This window comes from Anthonomus grandis, chromosome 12 (assembly GCF_022605725.1).
Source record: "Anthonomus grandis grandis chromosome 12, icAntGran1.3, whole genome shotgun sequence".
Taxonomy (NCBI): Eukaryota; Metazoa; Arthropoda; class Insecta; order Coleoptera; family Curculionidae; genus Anthonomus; species Anthonomus grandis.
The window spans coordinates 3,320,635-3,345,975 of record NC_065557.1 but is presented as its reverse complement, the minus strand read 5'-3'; the positions used below and the strand labels follow the sequence as shown (position 1 = coordinate 3,345,975).

At 31.5% G+C, this 25,341-nt stretch overlaps 2 protein-coding genes across 2 annotated transcripts in view; one reads left to right on the top strand and one right to left on the bottom strand.

Annotated features, from left to right (window-relative positions):
• Positions 1 to 8,699: 8,699 nt before the first annotated feature.
• LOC126743286 (uncharacterized) lies at positions 8,700 to 9,452 on the bottom strand. The gene has a single exon (XM_050450315.1). It carries the CDS (start codon positions 9,450 to 9,452, stop codon positions 8,700 to 8,702), a length of 753 nt encoding a protein of 250 aa, XP_050306272.1.
• Positions 9,453 to 13,727: 4,275 nt separating this feature from the next.
• Positions 13,728 to 25,341, top strand: part of LOC126743001 (NADPH oxidase 5) — a 156,326-nt gene continuing 144,712 nt past the window's right edge. Inside the window, exons 1-2 of the mRNA XM_050449908.1 lie at positions 13,728 to 14,235; positions 20,240 to 20,619. Coding sequence (XP_050305865.1) covers positions 14,037 to 14,235; positions 20,240 to 20,619 — 579 coding nt within the window. The 5' untranslated portion in view covers positions 13,728 to 14,036. The remainder of the gene's footprint in view (positions 14,236 to 20,239; positions 20,620 to 25,341) is intronic.

Below are 25,341 nucleotides of genomic sequence, written 5' to 3'. Positions count from 1 at the left end.
CTTTGTTTCTTATTGACAAATAAATATCTTAGATTCTCGTAGTCAACATTTAAAAATTATTGCTTTGTGGACTAGTCTGAAGACTTTTGAAGTCTTTTTTGAAGAAATGACTAAAATTGATGCACTACAAGTCAAGATAATGGAATTTTTTATTCCAGGAGTGCCTGTAAAAAGTAAAAGACCTTATTTGAAGTCATCGTTGGTCCAAATATTTTTACTATACATACCCTAGACAACCCACCTAACATCTGCTTACTACAGAGACCGACGAGCGTGTAAAGAAGTGACTGCTATATTTGTTAATCAGTGTCAGTTTTCAGTTATTTTTCCTATTCGAGGTAGTTGAGCAATTATTTTTGACAGTTAAATATATTTTTAAATAAACAGTCTTTGTTTTAAGCCCTCAATGGTCCTAATGTTTTTAACACATGTAACCGAGACAATTTGCAATATATCGGTCAACGAGAGTCCAAAATATTGACTCTCCAAGGATTAAATCTTATACTAATTGAAATAACATAATAAGAGAAAAGTAAAGTTTTTATAATCCATCCAATAGTTAGGTCACATTGGATGCAAAAAATCCGTTATTACAAAACCTCTGGATAAGTTTACTTGTAGTAATGTTGATTGTCTAAGTGTATGCAGATGACAGCTGCTTTATGATAGCCCCAACATTATCCAAAGAGTCTCTTAACATAGATATTTGATCCATAAAATTAAAGAAGTTACGATTATCAAATTTATGCAGATGACAGCTGTTTTATGAAAGCTTCTATAGAGCAATCTTCTTCTTCTTCTCTAGCCTGTATCTATCCACATGTAGGCCTTCCAGTGCTTTCTATGTTGTATATCTAAGGCAGTTTGGAGCCAGTTTCTCCCTGCTATTCGTTGGTGGTCTTCCCGCATTTCTTTTTGTGGCTCTTGGGCGCCATTGCATGATTTTGTTAGTCCATCTAGATGGGTCTTGCCTTGCAACGTGACCTGCCCATCTCCATTTTAGTTCGGCTACTCTTCGCATAATCACGTCCGTTACCTTTGTCCTTCTTCGAATCTCATCGTTTCTAATGTGGTCTCTTAAGCTACTTCCCAGCATGGCGCGCTCCATGGCTCTCTGGGTTGTTCTGAGTCTTTCTGCGCTCCTCTTTGTCAGTGTCATCGTCTCGAGTCCATACGTTGTAACGGGTAATATGCAAGCCTCGTAGATTTTCCGCTGGGATCTTAAAATGTACCCTAGTCTTCCGAATGCTGCCCAGCTAAGTCTTGTTCTCCGGGATATTTCGGCTGTTTGGTTTTGTTTTCCCAGTCTGACAGCGTGGCCCAGGTATATGTATTCCTCGACGTTTTCGAGAGCGCGGCCTTCTATATTTATTACTGTTTGTTCGTTATTTTGGTTTTGTTTAGATTCATCTTGAGTCCAATTTGTTTTGATGTTTCTTGCAATTCTTCCAACATATCTTTTAGATCGTTGATGTCATCACTAATGACAACAATATCATCAGCAAATCGAAGGTGACTTAGTCGAGCTCCATCTACGTTGATACCTTTATTTTCCCATGGCAGCTTTTTAAACGAGCTTTCCAGTGCCATCGTGAAGAGCTTAGGGGATATGGTATCTCCTTGGCGGACCCCCTTTTCTATCTTGATCTTATTTGTTGATGGTCACTTGTAGTGTTGCGTTGTCGTAGATGTGTTTTATAAGTTTGGAGTATCTTGTGTCAATTCTTGCCTCGTCCATTGCGTTCAGGAAAGCCCAGGTCTCGACAGAATCGAACGCCTTCTCGTAATCGACGAACGCCATGTGCAGGGTTATGTTATACTCAGAGCATTGCTCTATTAGAGTACGGACGTTTTGTAGATGGTCATTTGTCATTTCCTGAATCCTGCTTGCTCGACTGGTTGATAGAAGTCAAGTTTATTTGTCAGCCGTATATAGAGCAATCAAAATAAAACAGTTTTTTTAGGTAATTTGCATTGGCAAATTAAAAGCTTTGCAGACGAGAGGTCTTTTATACAAGCAAACATCAAATCGTATCTTTTGGTTAGGTTTACCTGGAAAACTTTTGGCCCGATCAAGTTTATGCAGACAATAATAAATTAAAAAGAAATGTCCTGGTATTTAGTCATATGAGTGAACCGGAACATTTATTATATAAAGTTATGCAGATGACAGCTGCTTCATAAAAACAAACCCGAATTAAAAAAATACTTTTTTGGTCAAGAACACGTGAGCGATTATTAAAGTTATGCGGACGACAGCTGTTTCACGAAAGCTCCCACCAAAACGATCACTATCGAAAGACCGGTAGATAATGAGCTAGTTAAATTTCATTAGGTCTTGCCTTCCGTTTATGGTCCGGTAAAATAATTAAATATTTCATTTAATAATATGACTTGGCACTATCCTTATCTCTCATGCTAGTTATAATGGTAAATTATAGGCAATTTTCTATCTATATAAAACGAAAGGCCTCTCTCGCTCAGTTAACTGATTAATTGTTTATTATTGTTCATATATAAAACACTGGGTGGATATTTTTTTTTAAGTTGCAACGAATGTTTTTGAATTGAGGTCACGTACGCGTGTAATGATCTCCAAGGAGTACATCCGTATTATTTTTTTTTGTAGGGTTTAATGTAGTTTTAATGTAGTTTTGTTTTTTGGGTTGATTACCTCAGGTTACATGCTTTATAGGCGAGCTTTACAGTATGTGTGTGCTTTAGTGGTAAGTTTAAGTATCGGTCATATTGTGAAAAAACTCGGGCTTCAATGGTTAAAATTGCAACGATTTCTGCATGTTTTTGACCCTCTGAATCAAATGAGTTTAATTAGAAGATCTTACCTTCATTTCAAAAAGTTTAGTTTTAAATATTTTTTTAAATTCCAGGCAGTTGATGATAAATTCTATTTTTAAGTTATTATTTTTAGTCATCGTTGGTCCTAATGTGTTTACTATTTATGTAGTGTAGGCGATACACCCATACATCTGCTTAGTATAGAGACCAACAAGGGTGCAAAGCAGTGACTCTCTTAGGGCTATTTTACCAATTTATATTTTAAAGAATTTTATATATTTTAGTTCTGAAATAATAGCTTAAACCCTGCTTTACAAGGTGTCATACATAAATAAATTATTTTGGTTTGCAATTTTAGACGTATGATTCGCAATAAAAAAGGCCTTTAATTTTTTCTAATAGGTCATTATTTTTAGTCATCAAAAAATTCGTACGAATAAAATATCCTTTGAAAATTCAGATAAAAATCAAAATTTGTATTTTTTCGATTTTTTTTCCAAATATACCTTGGCCTTGTTAAAAAAAAAATGTAAAAACATTTGTTTCTTAAAAAAAATCAAGAAAAAGTCCAAAAATTCATAATTTTTGAAATTTTCCTTTAATATATCACAGAAAATCAGCAAAAATGTTAAACATGATAAAATAGTTTTTCAGAAATTCGAAAAAAGGAAAATTTTATTATTTAAAAAAAAAATAAAAACTGGATTGTGTATTGAAAAAATAAATAAAAAGATCTGGAAAAAATCCAAAATTTAATAATTTCCAACGTAATTCGTTATTGGAACTAATGAAACCTCACTAAAAATTATTGAAAATGATAAATATTCAGCAAGAAAAACAAATTATTTTTAAAATTTGTAAACAGAAAAATTGTAAATATTCCTTTAAAAGTGTAAGTAAAAGAAACTTTTTATTTACAGGTTTTCTTTTTAAATTAAAAATATGCACATTTCCCTTAAAATTCGTGTTTTTGTTGTTTTCAGTTGACATAATATTTTTGAACATAATTTTTTTCATAATTTCTTTGAACAGAATTTTCTGTTTAAATTTTAAAAATTTGAATAATCTTACTTTATTGACTTATATATTTTCAAATAAAATCAATTGCATGGAATTGAAGAGCCAGGGGGAATAAGGATGAAAGTCCATGAAACATAAAATCGAAATATCGATAAAATTAAGTTTGAAACCATTCTATATTTAGCGTAAAAACTATTCAATGAATAAATATGTACTATTGGGTAGTTCAACGGCGTTACTACCCGAAAAAAAAATTGTAAGGCTCTAGAACAATAAACAACAAAAAATTCTAGCAGAGATCGCAAAAAACTGAGAAAGAAATATGAGGGTCCAGTGACTTTCATCGATATTTCCTCTTATTATCAAGAACTTATACGGTTTTTCAATAAAAGCTCAATTTTACAAAATAAATCTTTATTGTTTGGTGACAAAATGGAGACTACGAAATAAAATAGAAATTCTCAATTGTGTGGCAGGCTGCAAATGTACTCCTGTGCCGATTCTTCACAAAACTTGCAAGCTTAGTTAGATCTTTGAACTTAGCACCTGATAAAGGGAGTAGACCTGAAACAAGACAAACTGAATAAGGTAAAATCTCATCGGAAAATGCATACAAATTTATACCTTCGTAAGAAATTCCAGGTAATTCAAACTCCCCCCCTATTGTTTGGCACCAATGGTTTTCCGACGATATCAGCTGACTGCCACTCCCCGTTGAATGTTGTCCGGAAATACACAAGCCTTGGATTTTTCTTTGAAAATTTTAGTTCCCTAATAACTTTAGTTGGAAAAAGACATTTTTTTTTGTAAAATGTATTTAGAAGCACTTCCCATTGCCGGAAAAAGTGTTGTTGAACATTTTCAGTTTTAAAGGGCGATGGTTTATTTCGACTTGACTCGAAAGCCTCTATCCAGTCTTGCGGTATTTCTGCTCTATGCTTTTGATTCACTGCGGCTTGTCGCACTCCACATATGAATGGCCTCGAATCGGAAATGTCATTTGAATAAAGTCCAAACGTTTCTGGAAATGTATAACATAATGCAAGTATCTAAACATTGTCCAGTTTTTATTTTGTCCTGGGCATGAGTCACAGAAAATGTTTAGTTTCCTCGTTTCCTGATTTAAATGATTGTACAGCATATGATGCAATAACGAACAAACATCCGAGCTTTCCTTTTTGGCTATTACTTCTGGATCCGTATAGAAAATAGCTTGATTATCCGATAAAATGTGAATAATAAATGTGTAAATTGACAATTGACGGCAATAATACACGTCATTTGTGGAAATGTTTGGAACTGGCAAGTTCTTGGCATAATCGATGCATATTGATTCCATTTCCATTTTCTTTCTACTCTCATTCTTCGCAGCTGTTTTCCTTTTGTAAAAGGTATCTGCTTTCCTCAAATGAATATCTTTATCCAGTTGCAGTTTCTTCAGTTCTCTGAGAATTTCAGCAGTACTTTTTTCCGTCTTTGAGAGTTTTGATTGAAGATTTTGTATTTTGACGTTTATCTCGTCACAAAAAGAACAGGTATCTGAACGAGGGTACCCAAAATTAATGTTGAAGTTCTTGTTAAAAATTTCTCGATAGTTGTCGTAAGATAATTTCATATCATAATGTTTTTGTTTAAACAGTTTATGCATTTTTGCAACATTTAGGTCCTCCGATAGATACGTTTTCTTGGACTTACTTAAGCTGTAATGGCTGCTACGGGATTTGAAAGACGAGATGTGCTGCTTTACACACGCAATAATTGTTTCCTTGGACAGAGCATGCTTTCTATTTCTGTGCTTACCTCTGTTGTCAACTGGAGAAACACCTGTCATTTTTAATGACCTTTGAATTGTTTGGACACGCCGCCCACTTATTCCGTGAATTGACAGGAACGCTTTAAAGCATATCTGAACGTCAGAAGTGACACCGTCTTGCCTCAAGACTCTAACTTTTGACTAATTTGTATGATGACTGATTAAACTTAGTGACTTCATTTTGCGGTTTACGGGGTCGTCGTTGAGCTGAATGGGTACTACGGAAATTAGTCCGGCAAGATACGAGTTCTGCTCATTGTATGATGATAAAGAATTATTGAATTCACGCAAAATTATACGACGCGTTTCTTCGTTTACAACAAAAAAACATTTCAAATTGTTACACTTACAATCACTGCCAGTCTCATTAAATTTTAAGCGAAGTTTCTTTGTAGCATCACAAATACGTCGATCTTTCGTTCGTTTTTTCGTCAGAGCGCTAGGCAAACTATACTCCATAACCTCAAAAATGCACGTGTTTACAATATTTATCAGTTATCACTCACAACAACATAGTGGCACTGATTTAAAAGTGATATTATAAAGTAATATTTTTAAAGGCGCCATTCAATCCATATGGGACTCTCAGCGTTTTTTCCTCTGACGCATGGACTTTCAGCGTTCTTTCCTAGTACATCTAATTTTATTTCGATTATAACTCTGGACTGTCATCTTTGTTTCTTCTTATACTGTAACCCGACAAAATAGAGGCTATACGCATCGTTTTGCATTGAATACTTTATTTTTCGTTAAATGTGGACTTTCATCGTTCTTCCCCCTGACTCTTCAATTTAATAATTTTTTGTCCAGATACAGTTTAACAAATACCAGGGGATATGTTGATAGAATATTTCCTACTAAAAAAAAGTATATAAAAACCAGCAAAAGTTATCCAAAATGGTCAAAATAAAGTGTGGGTCATTAAAAATTGAAAAAAAATTGTCAAAATTGTGTTTGAAAAATAACACACAAAATAAAAAAAATGTACAAGGATTTTCAATATTTTCTAAAATAGCTGTATAAACAAATATTCGATTTTTTTAATTAATAAATTCTTTACTTAAAAAAACATTATTAATTAAATATATAAAAATTGATGAAGAAAAAACTCAAACCAGTTAATGGCTATTTTCAGTATAAATAAACAATTTAATAATGTATGTTTTAAATAATAAATAATATATTATGTTTGATAACGATAATTAATTGGTCAAAATTTATACAGCTAAATTGTTATCTAAACGTGCAATTTTTAGAATAGATTTTTTTAAGATCTATAAATGACTTTTGCATTAAAAAAAATCATCAACAGTGAACTAGTAGCATACCATATACAACGAATAAAACGGCGAATGCACTGGGAAAACCCACCGTGTTAAATCAAGATGATAAAGTATCTTAATTACTATAATTACTATAAAAGATAATTAATACCTCCATTGAAATAAATTAAAAACAAGAAGCAACAAATTTTCCATTTTCCACAAAAACACGTATGTATATGTACTACATACGGTGATGATTAATTGTGTATAACCATAACGAGTTGTTCTAAGTACACCTAGTTTTTTTTTAATTCCTTTATCCCATCCCCCCCAATTAATCTTCCCATTACCATCTGTTCGAATTCAATCAAAATTAGCTCCGTATAAGGTTGACCGGTTCGCCGTCTAATTAAATTCCAAAATTGGAATTTAATAATTTTTAATAACAAAAAGCGAGAGTGCACCAAAAAAATTAATAAGTACATTAAAATCGTTGATCAGGCAGTTTGATCCTGTCAAATTGTAATTTGAGGTTGTGTTTAGTTTTTAGGTTAAAGAGGATCCGTTTTGTTATATAAATCACTCTTGAGATTATATGGAAGGATTCTGAAATCATTGTTAAAGTTAATAGTTTATCGTCTTTTAAAACTGCTTATTTTGCTGCTTTCTGGTTTTACAATTATTATTATATGCGCATAAGGTGATATTTTTGCATAATATATAAAACATGCAGAAATTTAAAATAAACTTAGAAAGAAAGTATAGGTAAACTAAAATTTTGTTAGCATTTAAAATGTATTTTCCTTTCCTCTTTTTGCATTTGTTCTCAATACAGTCTTTCATGTGTTTCTTATAGTAGCGGTTATTTGTAATGGATATCTTGCTCTTTTTGTCGCATAAAATATTGTCTTTTTTAAATTGTTATTATATTTTTTGTTTAATGGACAAATAAATGCTTTTAATTTTGAATTTATATTAAATAATGATCAAATAAATGTTAAGTAATAAATTATTATTAAAAAAATAACAACACTAAAAATAGCCACTTTCCGGATTTATCTTTGTTAAAACCTGATCAATTTACATGCATTTAAATAAAGTCAAACATAAATTAATTAAAAAAAAAACAAGTATACCGGATGGACCAGTAAGAGCTGAAAAATGTATATATATACTTTTTGGGTTTTATGTTGTTTTTTTCTATAAATTAAATGGGAGGGAGGCATTTTCGATTTTTTTTTCATGACTGCTAGTTTGTATTAAAAAAAAAGTATTGATTTTTTTCTCCAGTTTTTAAAGAATTCTGATACGATTCTCGAGTTTTCAATTAACTAAATATCGAGAAAAAAATTGTCTTTTTAACAGATCTTGAATTAAAAAAATTAAAACTATTAAAGAAAATGAAACGATGATATAGAGAAAGGTGGAAAAATTGTATTCTCAATTATAGAGTAAAACGGGGAAATATGGCGACATAAATGTCAATCGTTCACATTCTGACCTCCATCAGAGCTACTGGCAATACGAACACTGAACCTTAGAGCGTACCCATTTAGGTTTGCGACGTCAAAACTCTCGTTGGCATATTCTCGTCGTCAGAAAGAGTATAATCATAAATAATGTCCAATGATTAAACGGTATTGCCATATTACCCGCACCCTGGCATCTAGCTCAGGGTAATATGGCATGTTTTCGTCATGTAAAAATTAGGAATTAGGAGTTTTTTTTAATAAAAAATGCTAATGATCCCAAAAACATAAATTTATTTCTAATAAAAGAAGTCAAATACAAAACATGAAAACTTATTAATATATATAATTCCTAGTGGCTACTAGTACAATATTTAATAGTTGGGCAAATTGCAATCGGCTTAGTTTTCGACCAGGATTGCTATGTACCCAGTTTTGACAAGTTTGAGCCCAATAAGCGTTCAAGGACTTAAAGAATGAGCGATCAAGCGGTTGGAGCCAATGAGTGGTGTGGCTGGGAAAAAAAAACAGGATCACATCATTCGCTAGAGCATAATCTAAGAGTTCGACATTGGAACAGTGCGAGGAATGTCCATCCATAATTAATAGAACCTTTCCGCGGAATAAAAAAGTCTTTAAACCATTGGAAGAAAATTTCAGATGTGACATAAGCTGACTTTTCGCCCATAATAACCTTGCCGTTGCTTCGAATGCCCGTTTTGTATTTTTGCCCTTAAATATGCAGCAGGGTGGGAAAAAAGTCCTTTCCGCGTTTACACAGGTTATAACGGAAATAGTTTCTCCCTTTTCAGCGCTTGTGATACAATTTACCATTTTAGCGCCTTTTGTTACCACAACTTTGCCTGGATTGTTATTCAATTGCAATCCTGTTTCATCGAGATTAAAAATCTTTTGTGGGGTATTCAATAAATGATTTTCTCTAAGAACGTTTCCCAGTAATTCAAAATATTGTGTACATTCTTGTTTTGTCATGCCCTTGGCCCTGGCAGTAGACATACCTTGAGCCTTACGAACGGCCAGTACAGGGTGTCTTCTCATAAAGGCTAGAAACCAGTCTTGTCCTGCCATTTTCCGTTCAGTATTGAATTTATGTGCAGCGCCGTAGCAACAACATAACGGGCCTGGGTTCGAGACTATATCCACGGGCCCCTAAAGAGATACTAACCGTCGTCTCTCCCTAAATCGACGGCTTAAGAAAAGAAAAAATTTAAAGGCTATTACATGTTAACTAAACTTTTATGAAATTAATATTAAGACAAAAATACTAATAACAGTAGTTACGGAAAAATATAAAAATATTAAAAACATATGTACATAATTATAAAAAACATTTACAAAAGGATACAAATACAAAGTTAATATAGAAGAAATACACCCATTAAAAAGTTACTTTTCGAGATTTAGCAGTCGCAAATGATTTAATAATTTCCTTTAAATCTATAGAGCGAGCAACTTTATTTTCAATGGACAGCATTGCCAAAGAAGATAATCGATTTTGATTCGTCGAATTCCTTAAATATGTTTTGATTAATTTTAATTTTGAGAACGATCGTTCTGCCGATGCAACCGTTACAGGAATTGTCAGATATAGGAAGCATAATGTTATTATTTCAGTAAAGCTACTACTAGATGAATAATTGTCAACCAGAATAAATTTAAGCAAATCTTTAACTGACCTAATATTTTTAAGATCTTCAGAAAAACATGTTCGAAATGCTAATAATTGATTAGAAAGTATATCTGATATATCATGTTGATATATTTTACGAATATTTTCAGCCATTTGGTATATTACTGTGTCACTAGAATTTAATAGAACTTCTGTATCCAAAATATTGAAGTTAGTAGATATTTGTTGTAAACTAACTGTTCTACATTGTAACTGACTAATAATAATGTCCAGCGTTTTATAAAAAACTTCAACTCTAAAGATATCTTCCGCAGTTTGTAAAACAAAGTCATTTGCAGATTCATCAAAAAAACGTCTACGTTTAAAAATTCGTTTTTGTCCAAACTCTGGACTTACACCCCATTTACTCGCCGTGGCTTGAGCTTCTTCTTTTACATTTAGAAACTCATTTCGAAGATCAGATATGTCATTTGTAACGTTTTTTAGGAGTTTACTCGATTTTTGTATATCTTGCTGCTCATTTTGTAAAAGTTTTGATGCTGCGTCTATGCTATTTAAAATTCTAGATTGCAAAATAATTAGAAATACTGTTTCAAAGTTTTGCAATGTAGTTTTATATCCTTTAGAGTCGTCAATTTCAGTTTTATTATTTGATGTTAAAATAATTTTTGACAAGGCCTTAAGAGCATCAAGATACCTAAATTTTAAGGCTTTTATAGAAAAATATACAAGCTTTGCACTAAAGCAAAAAAATTTCTAATTTTTTCTACATTATTTACAGAATCGTTCAAAACCAAATTAAGGTTATGCGCAGCACAGTGTACAAAAGGAGCATTTTTCGCCACTTTTAAAATTCTAGATTGAACCCCATTATACATACCGCTCATATTTGCGGCACCATCGTAACCTTGACCACGCAATTTCCTTAAGTTGCTAATTTGGTTAATTGCATTTATAATTTCATTGGTAAGATTTTCCGATGTCTGATATAATAATAATATAATAATATGTTTAATAACAATATCTACTAACTTCTTATTTTGATCATATTCAACAGAAACATATCGAAAAATAAGACTAAGCTGATCAATTTTAGATATATCCTGGGTAGTATCTATAATTATTGAAAAAAAAGGAGCCGACTCTATAGATATTTTTATTTCATTTTTAACAGCTTTTCCTAAAATATTTATTATTTCATTTTGTATTTGCGGACTTAAATAAGTAGTTTTTGAATGATTCTCTAATAAATTTTCTAAAACTTGATCATACTTAGAAAGTAACTTTATAATGGACAAAAACACTCCTGGATTGCTTGAATTTAAGTTTTCATTAGTACCTCGAAATGGCATATTTGTTGTCGCTAAAGTAAGAATTACATCAATAATTCGCTCTAGTATTTGCCTCCATTTATTAATCTTCTGACGAAACAAATCTTCTTGGGCTTTGTCTATTGTTTTATTATTTTTCCATTTATCAAAAATAGCACAACAATTATTATGCTCATCATTGGCTTCGTGTCTCTTTATGATACGGTTTAAGTGATTCCAGTCACTAAAACCATAAATCAATTGATCCGGTTTTTTTATGTTCCAGAATAACCAACGTGGTTGACAGTGACATTTATTTAGCTTCAGTGAACAACATAGCCACCATCTTTCTGTTTTAATGCCAGCCTTAGATATTTCTGAATAATAAAATGAGGAAAAACTTCTATTGTTTGCATCTTTGGGAAATGGTCCTCGTGGACGACAAGGTTCGTTATCAATAATAAATCTTTTCTCTTGGATTGATAAAGCTTCGCCAAAATTAGTTTTGTCCGTAGGAAAATTTACCTATAAATATTATTTTTTATTCCTAGTTTTAGCTCTAACGCTAAAACTATTCTAGAATAAAGAGATGTGGAATGGAACAAATGAATATGGAACAGCGAACGAATAAAAAAAATTAATACAAATTACCAAAAAAAAAAACAAATAATAATTATTATTCGTGATCTAATTTTAATATAGGTTTTTTACAATCTGATCATAAAATGCGATTTTAATAAAAACAGAAATATTTTATGTAAAACCTACGGGACGTTAGTGTTACAGATCCATTTGTCAGACTATGCACCTACTTACATTAATATCTGGTTCATCGGTGATAAGTATCTCTGATTCGAGTTCATCTTTATTAGTTGAGCTAAGGCTAGCGTTATTTAAATCTGTGCTAAAGGCTAGAAAAGATGCTTCGGCTGCGGATAGGCACATCGATGTAAGAATTTTAGCTGTCTTGGATTTTTATGTTTTTTATGTGGTTTGTTCAATTATATAAGTTCACAATATATTATTGAGTTTTAGTTTAAATTTACATCCTTTGTTTATTTATTTATTATTATGTTTATTAGCTGGCTACGGGCCCTTGAGAGTGGCGGGTCTGGTTCCACCGAACCCGTGGAACCATTGTAGCTACGGTGCTGTTTATGTGGTATATTTTGTTGGACTACAAAAGAATAAGCAAGCTTTCTTATATCATGAGCAGTCGTAATAAAGCAAAGCCGTGAAATGCCATAATTTGTATATATTTGGCTAAACTTGCCTCTTGTTCCATAGTAAGTGAGCCTTTGCGACCTTATGCCATCTTATCCAAATTTCCGGAACGCATTCTTCTCATTAAGGTTCTAACTGGAACATTATAAGTACGATTTATTTCCCGAACCGACCCTTTGCCTGCACGAATATCACTTACTGCATTTCGAAGATCTACTTCTGAACATTGGGCCCTTCTATTTTTTCGAATTTAAGAGTTTTATTTTTACTTGGGGTAATATGCCGCACTTGCATTTTCATGCGGCATATTACCCCACGGTGCAATACCAACGCTTCAACTGAAAAGCAAAAACCCGGTGTAAATACAGTCAGCGGCGAAGGTGTTAAATGTTAATAGTTCTCATTATATATATCCCTATCCCAATCTAAAAATTAGAAGAGCATAGGAATAAAATGATGTTTTTCGGGTATAATTAGACACATTATGAGATAAAAACACTATTTCCAACCGATGCAAATACTATTTAGAAAATGAAAGGATGATATAGAAAAAGGTGGAGAAATTGAATTCTGAATTATATATCCCTATCTCAATCTGAAAATTAAAAGAGGATGGAAATAAAATGATGGTTTTTGGGTATGATTACACAGACTACAGGAGAAAAACACTATTTCTAGTATTATAAGTAGTCGTATAACTGAAAAAAGTTGCCAAGAATTATTTAAAAATTGAACATTGTTTTGAAAAGAAAATTGAATTTGTTAAATATTTTCACCCAGTTTGATATTTATTGTTTCAGTTTTTAGGTAAAATATGCAAAACCCTATAATAGAATTTAAACTTTTTTATTTTTTTGAAAAAATCTTCGTCATTACTGTGAATTTTTTTCAAAAATCTATACCTTTCACGTCTATATTTATGCACAAACCGAACACCTCAGGACCCCACCTTTTGACGTTTCAATGACACCCTGTACACACCAATAAAATTCCAACTCTCAGTGAGTGCGTCACAACAAACACCAATAACCGTTAATCTCGCTTACCGCGATAACCGATCCGAAATTACGCCCCAGAGCAACGAAAAAAATCGGGTTGTCCTCAAAACGTTATTTTTAACTCACATAAATCTCGTTATTGACCCAATTTATCCCCCTTCAGAAGACAGGTGGAACCACCACTCTCTTGCTCCCACCTTAAGAGTGAGTGAGGGCGGGAGTGCACCACTCACGGTACCTCCCTTTCAATTTTTTTCTTATCCGCGACCTTCTTTCGGTACCAAAAGAGCACGTGGTCGCATTCCCACCCCCTCCGTGAGTGAAGTGAACGGAGCGAGCGGGTCTCTTAACATTGGCCGTATCACGTAACACCGAGATGAGATGAACACAGTTGGACGCGGATTAACCGCTAAAGAACTACTTTGAGACTTGCGACCCCCTTGCGTACAGAGTTTGAGTGAGTAGTGGCGAAAGTGGCGCGGGAAAAATTATGTCCGGGAGCGAGAAATTGTTGGTGGCCAATCGGAGGCGCGATAATAAGGGATTCGATAATTTCGGTTTGGAGGTGGAGAGTGACGAGGAACTAGGCGAAAGTGTACGGGTGGACAGTGCCGGTACGACCGTACGCGAAAATGGGAAAGTTATCATTAATGTGTTTCAGGCGGGGGTGTTGGATGCGAGTGCCCAAGGTAGGATTAACTGACCTAGGAAGGGAAAGAAAATCGTATTGTAATGGATTTTGAATTTTTGAGTTTTTAAGTTTTTGAATTTTTGAATTTTTGAATTTTTGAATTTTTGAATTTTGGAATTTTTGAATTTTTGAATTTTTGAATTTTTGAATTTTTGAATTTTTGAATTTTTGAATTTTTGAATTTTTCAATTTTTCAATTTTTCAATTTTTTAATTTTTCAATTTTTCAATTTTTCAATTTTTCAATTTTTCAATTTTTCAATTTTTCAATTTTTCAATTTTTCAATTTTTCAATTTTTCAATTTTTCAATTTTTCAATTTTTCAATTTTTCAATTTTTCAATTTTTCAATTTTTTTAAAATCAATTTTATAATAATAAGGACTTTATTTATACAGGGTGTCCCAAATTCGAGGGTGACCGTTGAAATCTCGGAAACCGTAAGAGTTACAGGGTCGGTTAAATGCAGGCAAAGTTGCGCAATTTAGAGCTTTATAAAATGACGTTTAAAAAATTCCGGATACTTCCGGAAATATCCAAAAAAAACCGAAATTTGTCAACATCGTTTTACCTTCTACCGACTTTATTTAAAGAGATATCGGAAAATTAAAAACAGTTTTTCATTGCCACTTTTTATGTATTATAATATGACTCAAAAAAAAAATTAATCCGACGTTTTGTTTTTTTCCGATCATCATCAACTTTATTTTTTCTTATGGGCGCCACATCAAATTTTCTCATTTTTAAAAAGTATTTTTAATTGCCTTTAAAATGAGGTATGGCACTTGCATATCCAATTACTCTTTCTAGTACTTCCCATAAGAACTCCATGAGTGCAAGAGAGAACGTAAAAATAGAAAGTAAAAATAACAATTTTTCCGTTTTTGAATTAATAATAATAATAATAATATAATATCTCTTCAGTTTAGTGTTTGTGACCCAATATCTTTAATATTGCGAAGGGTTGTTGGGTGGGCTTAGAAATAAAACAGAAACCTGTTTACTTAAATGTCGACGTTTCGACTTATTACTTTAGTCATCCTCGGGACACTGAAATGGATGTTTTTTTCAACAAAAAAAAAACCCTTCAAGTACTCACCGAGATGAAACAAAATAATTTCAAGTACATAAAAAACATTATTAAAATAAATGTGTTTTACGTGTACAAAGTTTCTTTAGTTATTATTAAAATACATTTATAATATTTTCCTTAATTATCCTAAGTTTTTCTAATTCCTTTTCTAATTTGACTGACTATGCCATTTCTTTTTGCCCTATATTCAGCTCCTTAGTAAAAATGTCTCTTTCATTGAAATTTGTAATTTCAGTATTAATCCATTTTTTGTCTAGAAACTTTTGTTTTATAACAGATTTATATAAAGGACACATAAGTTCTAATTTTGCTGTAATTGTTGTGACAAAATTCTCTGCTTGTACATTAACATCTGAAATGTTGTTGTTCCTTGTGCATTCAGGATGAAAGGAACAAATTCATCTAAAATGCAGGTTGTTGTTTCTTCTTTTATTTTTTGACAGATCAATTAATATTTTACACTCGTTTTTGAAATAAAGCATTTTGATACAGAGTGCCTCAAGTAGAAACTATGGCGCCAACATTCATTTTTTAAATAGAGGACCCTCTGTATATTATGACGTTTTATAATTCTATAATATATTCTGAATACTTTATGTATAGCAATTCATATGTCTAAAGTCAACGATTTATCAAATAGACATCCATGATAATTTTTTTTCTCGAATTTTCCGAAAATTGGCAAATTTTGATTTTTTTTTGGTTACAAAAATACATAAAATCTTAAAAGAAATTAGGCCAAATTCCACTGAAAAACCAATAGTATCAGTTTACTCGATGTTTCTTTAAACGTTTATTTTATTTCAAAAATTTGGGTTTTCTTAAAGAATCTCTTTAGAATTTCTTATCAAATTTCATGTATATTTACACTTCTTAATTAATTTTATTCTTAAGATTTTAGCAAAGAAATTCGACAAAAAAAAAGGATTTTAGAAAACTCCAATCTTGAAATACTCATATTTCCTTGAGTTTTTTTTCTAACTAAAATATTTCAATTTTGACTAGAAAAAATTCTTTTTTGTTTTTTTTCTCAAATTTTGTAAACTAAAATCATCATAACATTTTACCAGTTTTCAAGTTTTTCTTTAAGAAAAATAAAAAAATTTAATGGACTTGATCAATTATTTGGATAAACTGACTGGAAAAAATGTAATTCGGAATTTTTGGAATCGATATTTGTTAATTTTCTTTTTTACCCTATTAAGCAAGTTTCTGGTTTAACAATATCTAAATTTTAAGGCAGTTTTAACTAATTTTAAATATTTGTTAATTTTTGTTGAGCCTATTTGTTAATATTAAATAAATTCCATAAATAATTTTAGCATGCATAAAAGAAAATCGAAGAATCCAAGTTTCCATTTTAACAATCTCGAAAACTCATGAATTTACCTTTTGGATGTTTGACCTGAGGAAAATTCAAATTTTAATGGTTCTACTACAGTTAAGTGATATAACTTCAAATTTCAGATCTTTAAAAACTCCCAAAATTTAAATATTTTTGAATTTCTTTCCCAAAACTAAACAAAAGATCCTTCTATAGTTTTTTTTCCCTGACAATTAAATATATCTATCGAATTGATAATTAAACAAAATCTGAAAATTAAAATTGAACCATTAAAAGAAAAGTATATAATTAATTAAAAACGTAAAACGTGATACTTTATGCCGATGCGAAATATTTTGTTTATCTTAAAAACATGTACGTACGTGGACGTTTCACTATTCAAATCTACACTTTAAAATAACTATCTCCTGTTAAACCGGTAGTTTAAAAACAACTTAATTTGAATATTGAATTATTCAAATATTTAAAGATGAATAAATGATGACTCGACTAATTATAATTCCAAAGGGATTATAATGAATGTTCATTTTGAACAAATATTTTCTTGTTTTATTGAGAGAAATTGGAAATTTACAATGATTTTTTGACTTATTGAATATGATTTTTTTAAATTATTGACATGCAAAAAATTATTTTTTTTAAAGGAGAAATAACAAAAAATGTTTTTTTTTAAATTAAAAATGACATAAAAGTTTTCTAAATAAGACCCAAACATTTTATGGAAAATTTCCAAATTTTAATAATGATTTGATTAAATTAGGAAAACCTTTCATAGAAAAATGGCAAATAAAGAAAAAATCAATTATTTTAGACAAATAAATAAAAATTGAAATAAAATATTGTCTTTTGTTTAAAAAGTTTTGTGCCCAAATAGTGACAAAACCAAAATATAATTTTCTGCATTTACTTTGATTATATACTTCATAAAATATTTTATAAGTGGCGTATAATAACAATAAATTAAAAAAAAAATTTGGCCTTTTTTTAATTTAAAAAATCCAAAAGTGGCACTCATATGCTTTTTGGATCAGATTTCTCCAAAAACTGACTTTATACACCTAACTCTACCAAAACCATTGACATTTTAATTATTTCTTAATACAAAAATGTAAGAGCTAATTCACTGAGTTAAAATCACTGTTTTTAATTAAAATTTAAACATTAAATTTTTTTCGTATGTTCTTTGATGACACTCTTAATATAAATAAGTAGGAGCATCTGCAAAAACAACTAGAGGTTCGTAGCAAAATTTCTTAAGGTAAGACATAAATAACTAGGGGTACGTACTAAAAAAAAAAAATAGTAAAATTTATGGGCATTCGTCGTACATTAACTGGAAAGCAAATAATAAACAATTCAAAGGCAAAATTCCAGAAAATCACAATTTGCAGAGAGTAATTTAGAAGTAATGTAACTCTAAAATAAATAAAAATAATATAATTAGTCGTTGATTGTCATGATGCTCAATAAGAAGGAGTATCTACGAAAATAACTAGAGGTTCGTAGTAAAATTTGTCTATGGAAAAATTATAACTAGGGGTATGTACTAAATTGTACATGTATGTAGGGGCATGTATAAAAATCTTGAAATTCATGGGGAGCCCTCGTACTTTACCTAGGATACTAAAAAGAGATATAATAATAAATTAGTCGTTGATTATCATAATGGTCAAAATAATAATAAGTAGGAGTATCTACAAAAATAACTAGTACACTCTAGAAATCTATAATTACCGTAAGAGTCTGAATTAACGGTCTTTTTATTTAAAATACTTTAAATTCAGTTCAGGTTTTTTAATTAATTAATTAATTAATTACTTATTCCAAGCCTTGCAAACACAGATGCTAAAAGTTTAAGTCACTTCAAATGCTTGAATAAGAGTCTATCCCAAGCATCTTTAAATAGCCTTCAACTTACCCAAAAGAGGGTTAAAGTGCCTTGACTATAATTAACTGTATTTTGATTTATTTTTAAATGCTTATGGAATTAATCAATCGCTTATTCCAAGTGTCTCAAATGCCTTATCACAGCCTAGTATTTATTCACTTAGTCCAGGATTTTCAGACATTTACTCCAAATGTTAAAATTCCATCATATCCAAGAGAGAATTTAATTTCTTGGGTTAAGTGACCAACTAATTAATTGCTCACTTATTCCAGGGTTTTAAACACTTGAATTAAGTTATAGAACCCTTTTAATTAATAAGACACCGATTCCATTTGGAGTTCAAGCATTGGAAGTAATTAGTCATTTATTTCAAGGCCTATGAACTAATTAATTCTTTTTTCCAGCCTTTTGAATAAATAATACTAATTAATTAATCAGTTACTTCAGAAAATTAGACATAAAGACTTATTCTAGGCACTCGAGGTACTTAATTAAGGCAGTTAATGGAATGAGTTACCTAATTCAAGGCCTATGAACTAATTAATTCTTTTTTCCAGCCTTTTGAATAAATAATACTAATTAATTAATCAGTTATTTCAGAAAATTAGACATAAAGACTTATTCCAGGCATTTGGGGTACTTAATTAAGGCAGTTAATGAAATGAGTTACCTAATCAAGGCCTATTAAATAATTAATTAGGTATAAGTGTTAGTTAAATGATAATCCAGGTTTTTGATTTATTCGATTAATAATTTGTTTCAAGCCTTTAAAACACTTACTCCAGATGCTAAAGTTAAAGTTTTTTTTTAAATAATAATAAAATGAAAATTATAAATAGTCCAAAGAATTTAGAGAAAAAAAATAAAAGTTTTAACAAACCTGACCGCAAAAGTATGGATTTTTTGGATCAAAAGATTTTAATTAATTAACAGTAATTGGTAAAAAATCCGAAAAACATTAAAATTTGTATAGTAGTGTAAAATTAGTAATAAATTCATGGACATTCCGCAATTGTAATTAAAAATTATTATTATTATTTAAATATTTTGCTGTATTGACCTTCCAGTTTTTTTGTAACTTTAATCATTCTTATGAGTTTGCTAGGTATTCCAAGTTCTTCTATTCTTGATGCCTGTTTATGGTCTACGTATAGATTTGATAAATTTTTATTGAATTACCATAATTTTTCTAGGGGTTGTCTTAACGTCCATAGTTGCAATGTTGTTAATCGTTTCTTTCTAAATCGACTCTGGTATTGTCGAACTATATTTTCTCTGCATTGTGGGTCAATCAAGACTTCAGTCTATATTAAATAGGTCAATAAAGTATTCTATCCAGGTAATGAGGACCTAATGTTTGCTAGTCATCATCATTATTGAGCACTGTAGAGCTTCTTGGTCGAAACCTTTTTTTTGCTTATATTAATTTACTGGTAGAATTTTCTTGTTAAACTGTTCTATACCTTTCCACTTTGTGTAGTTTTACCATTCTATTTTATCATTACTACTATATTTGTTTAATTATATTTCCTTAAGCTTGCCAGCTCTGTAAAGCTTTAAAATAGCCTTCCTCTTAGAATCTCAATAAATATATCTATACCGAGAAATCTAAATTCTCATTGTGTTTCCCCATAGTATGAACTGATCTGTAACAAATGATCGCACGTTGTTATTTTCAGAATCCGGCGTGGAAACCGGCCATCAACCGACCGGAGCGCCGGCATCCGAAACCCTGGACTTATTAAAAGATCAGCAGAGAAAAAAATCGGAAAAACTGACGGATGTCCAGTCGCGGTCGATCGGTGTCGGTACAACGAGCGACGACGATCCGGATCCGGAAGGACCCAAGTCCGGAAAATTCGAGAATAATAATCAAAAGCAAATTTACGTGGACGAGGGTACGGCCTTGAGGAGACGCTCGTTGGTGCCGATGAGCAGCATGGAGGAGGAAAACTTGAGGGAGAGATTGAGGATCGGACATTTGAGGTTGTGCCAGGAGGTGGTCGGTAGGGAGCAGAGGTATACCAGGGACGGACTGAGGAAGTTGTTGCAGTCCAAGGTAGGATGTGATTTTTGTATTACGTGTGAAAAGAGTTTGGGTTTTTTATGACATTTTTGAATTCGGAATTTTTTGAAATAAATGCATTAAGTTTTTTTCGTATTTTCGTATATGTTATATAAAAAATTTGTAAATTAAACGAACTTACTTATAATGAAGTTCGCTTGTTATTATATGAAGTCCACGTGAAGTAAATAAGATAATAAGGTAGTCTCTCTACATATACCGTATACCACGAATTTTATAGAAAATAATCCCAGCATAACACCTAACTCAATTATATTTATTACACCTTTGCCATAGATGATGCTGTATGTGTTTTATGAAATGCATATTTGACAATATCACTATCAGCGTTGACTGAAAGAGTTTGAGCTCTTAAGTCTGAACTCTTTCAATCAACGCTATTAGTCCATTTTAATCAAAACTTTACGGATCCAGCATAAAATTGTTTGTGCTGTGGTACTGAGAATTTCATCGAGATTTTGTAGTTTCTATATTCTCATCGTCTTTGTTAAAATGGCGACCCAAGATTAGGTTGAATTTTATCTGATGGGCCAAACGTTTTATGATATCGTCGTCCTAAGGTGCAAATTGCCAAAGTCCATTTTTAATAAAAACAAAGGTGTTAGTGCCATCTAGTTACAAAAGCATAAACCCATGACTTGACAATGGCTTAAATCCCTAACTGAACTTTTACGAAGCGAAATTACATTAAAGGCATTTTGCCTAGGTCCCATATTTGTATTGGAACCGTAATCGTTGAATGTAAACAAAACGTGGTTTCAGTTTCAGTGCCTCTTTCAATTAAAAAGGTAAGTAAAAAACTTTTTAAAATAGTGAAATCAGAATTTAAGCTGAAGTGTAATAGTTTTAATATAATCATTAGATAAAAGATCTAACGAATTTTTGCCGTTTTAACTAGTTTTAACATCGGCGTGGAGTTAGGCAAATTTCTTCCTTAATTATTTTAATAAAAAATGGTAAATGCACGCAGTTAGGCAACTTCTTAATATCTGTTACATGATTACAAAAGCGTAGTTATAGGTTTTTTTTTGAGGGAGGTACTATATTTACACCCCCTCGCCAGAAAAAAGATAGGAAAAAAAGCATGCCGCAGGCGCAATTTGGGGGTGTCATGTTCAATTTTTGTTATAGGTATTACTTTCTGTATTTTCTAAGGGCTAACTAAGCCTGTGCTGTTTTAAACATTAAAGATTGGAAAATTGTGGACAAACCGTTTTGTCTTCTATAATATAGAAAGGAAACATTGGACTTCAGACATAATAATACAGACTGCAGATCCATTGTGTACTAAATCTTTCTGCTTCTTTGTCTTATTCAATCAATATTGTTTCTCACTTGTTGCTAGGGTTTTTAAATATTTGATTTTTTTTAGTTTTGTCAAGTGTTTTTTTTTAATTTATTTAGGTACATATACTCAAATATGGTTTTGGGATGGACCCGCATATCTACGCCTTTACCTGGGTACATGTCAAAACGTATTTCTTTTATAGGTCCAAATTTAGGCGTTCTGTTTTGTCATTGTATTTAGGTAAAAGTTTGCGCGTTCTTTATTGTCAATTTTTTTACCACTTAAATTAAACTTTTAATTGGACGTTGAGTATTGTAGTTTAACTTTTAAAAATCTTATTTTTTCAGAAGGCTACGTTTTTAAATAATTTTTTCATATCTTTGTCTTAATTTTCGAAAAATACTTCTTTGTATGTCGGTATTGACTTCAGGACTATAAATTTCGATTTTTTGCAGAATGGATCCGCGGTCCAGAGCATCCAAAATGTTATCCCTTGCAGGCGTAAGCTTAACAAGAGAAACTTTAGATTTAGAACCTTCTACTAACTTTTTGATGGAAATTAATGAAGACGGCGCGGCGGCGGCGTTCTCACAGAGTTCGGAGCTGCACTAAATGATGATGTATTGCTTAAAATGGTTGATGACGCTATTAAAGACCTACAGGAAAGTTCCGAAAATATGCAAGTTCCAACAATAGATTTTTCTGAGCAACTTCCTTACAGTGATGATGATTCTTGTGAGGCTCGTTTAGAAAATATTGAGGGGCAAACAACCAATGATGATGATTCAACTGACTCAAGCTATGATATTCTACAAGAAGAAGAACCTGATTCTTCCGACACTGAAGGCGATAGTGAAGAAAGTGACGGCGTTGTGTCTAGAGCTGATGAGACTGGAGTCCGAGGAAATGAAGAAATAGTTAAAAGTAGAAGCAGAAGAAAGAGACGTCAAGTAAATCAAAATGACTGGAAGAAAAACTCCGAAAAACTTAAAAGGCAATAAGAGAAAGAATATTTAGGAAAGCGAAAAAATGAAGGAAAGTGGGACTACCAGATAGTTAAAAAAAATAAGAGTATGGGAGAGAGGTGTAAATATGAAAACAAAAGTGGCCTAAATTGCAAAGATTTAACAGAAGAAGATAGAGCTCTAGTTTTTGATCACTTTTGGAAGCTGTCGTGGTCTGAGAAGCAAATATTTGTTACTACACTGGTTAACAAATGTCCAGCTAAAAGAGCTAGAAACCGAAAACAAGAGGAGCAGTAAAGACGAGCAAAACATCGTTTTGCAGACCTTAAAACGATGTTTTGCAGTACACTAGGCATACCAAAAAGAACAGTTGGCTATTGGCTTCTTGAAAAAAATATTGATAGTGCCAAGGATATTGGAGAACAAAAAGAAAATAATCCTAGGCAGGTGAAAATAAATAAACAAAAAGAGGTCTTAATTTCTTTTTTAAATAGCTTACCGAAGATGGAGTCGCATTATTGTAGAAAGTCTACACATCAAGTTAAAAAAGAAGAAGCACGAAACGAAAAACAAAAAGACAAAGAAGCAGAAAGTTGTAGTGTATACACAATGGATCTGCAATCTGTATTATTATGTCCGAAGTCCAATGTATCCTCTCTATAACACAAGACAAAACTGGTTGTCCACAATTTTACAATATTTAATCTTAAAACCAAGGATGGTTATTGCTACATTTGGCACGAGGGAGAAGGAGGAATGACAGCCAACATTTTTACATCAATCTTGTATAGCTTTGTCAGAAACCACGTAATGCCAGAAAATGAAGCTTTAACCAAAATTATTTTTTTTAGTGATGGTTGCACCTGTCAGATCAGAAATGCATTGCTCACAAGCGCCCTTTTAAACTTATCACAAGAATGTAAAACGACAATTGAGCAGAAGTCCCTTGAAAAGGAGCACACGCAAATGGAATGCGATGCTATGCACTCAAGTATTGAAAGGAAGCTGAAAAAGTTCTTAATTCTATAAGACCAGGAAGGACTACAGGTGGTGCAGCTGTCACTGACATAAGAGCTTTGAGATATAGCCCAGATGGTTCCATCTGGTTTAAAATTCGCCACTCAGAAGAATGGAAACTTTTGCCATGTCGCTTGAATAAAAATAAAACTGTTTCATCGTATGACGCCCTTTTTCGATGCATCTATACCAATTCAAAAGCAAAAATTTCAACATTTAATGGATTTAAAACTGTGTTTAAGTAAAGACTATCATGCGTTCGATAATTTGTCCCACTTATAAAATGTGAATCATTCTATTACTATTATATACTAATCCCAAATTTAGTTTTTTTTTTGTTTAGAATCTTTACTGGTATTATTAATAAAACGTTTTTTAAGTGGTTTCTTTGTTTTTCTAATAAACGAAAATGGCCCAAGTCCAAAATTATAATTTAAAAAGAGAAGGCAAATTGCCTATGTCCATTTAAAAATGTAGCAAAAAAAAATATATATACATATATATATATACCGTAAACAATAACCTTATTAAAAACACGCAATGTTAAAACATAATCAGATTTTATTTTCTTCTTATTAAAATAAAAATTGACAAAGTTTTTAGGCTCTCCTGAAAAACTGTTATTTTGTGAGTTAGGCAATTTGCATCTTAGGACGACGATATATTAATCTGACCTTAAAGCTTAACCGTATGACCTTGTCGCAGAAATCTATCTGTCATTATTGTCAAACTTGACGTCCTGAGACGAGAGACTTATTTGTCATTAAAAATTTAAGAAAGTTTTGGCAGAACCGTTAAAAATATTAAAATTTTGATTTTACTGATCGACCTTTTGTGAAAAATTAGGGGGGGAGGGGGTCACTCGACTAGACTATTTCAAAGTTTAAAAAAGTTACCTTTTTTAGGAAAACGGTTAAGGATATCAAAATTTTGATTTTACTAATTGATTTTAAAGGCAAAACTAGCAAGAAAAGAGGGGTCACTTGACTTGCATATCTCAAAATTTAAGAAAGTTGGCTTTTTTGGAAAGACCGTTAAAAATATCAAGATTTTGATACTTTGACAACTTAAATAACTTGCAAGTTATATGGGAAAATGTATTAGAATAATTTTAAAAAATTAAGCTTCTAATTTGTGCCTTCTTAATCGCAATTTGGTGATCACTCGCTTTTGCCAAATAAAATTATTGATATTTCAGAAAAAGTTAGATTCATAAATTTTTTTTACATATCAAATTATTCCTTAGGGAACTCATTTCTTTTTGTGTGAACCCTCCATTTGAATACTTCAAAAAGTTTTCAAATAATGCTTGAAAAAACTAAAAAAATTACCATGAGACCAAAACTCCTCTACCTTTATTTAATAAACTTTATTGCACACTAGGGGAATATATGCTGAAAAAAAATCAACGTTTTATTGATAGTC

What these genes read in the sequence shown, in the direction of transcription:
- LOC126743286 (XM_050450315.1), bottom strand. Translation starts at nt 9,452, where the DNA reads ATGGCAGGACAAGACTGGTTTCTAGCCTTTATGAGAAGACACCCTGTA.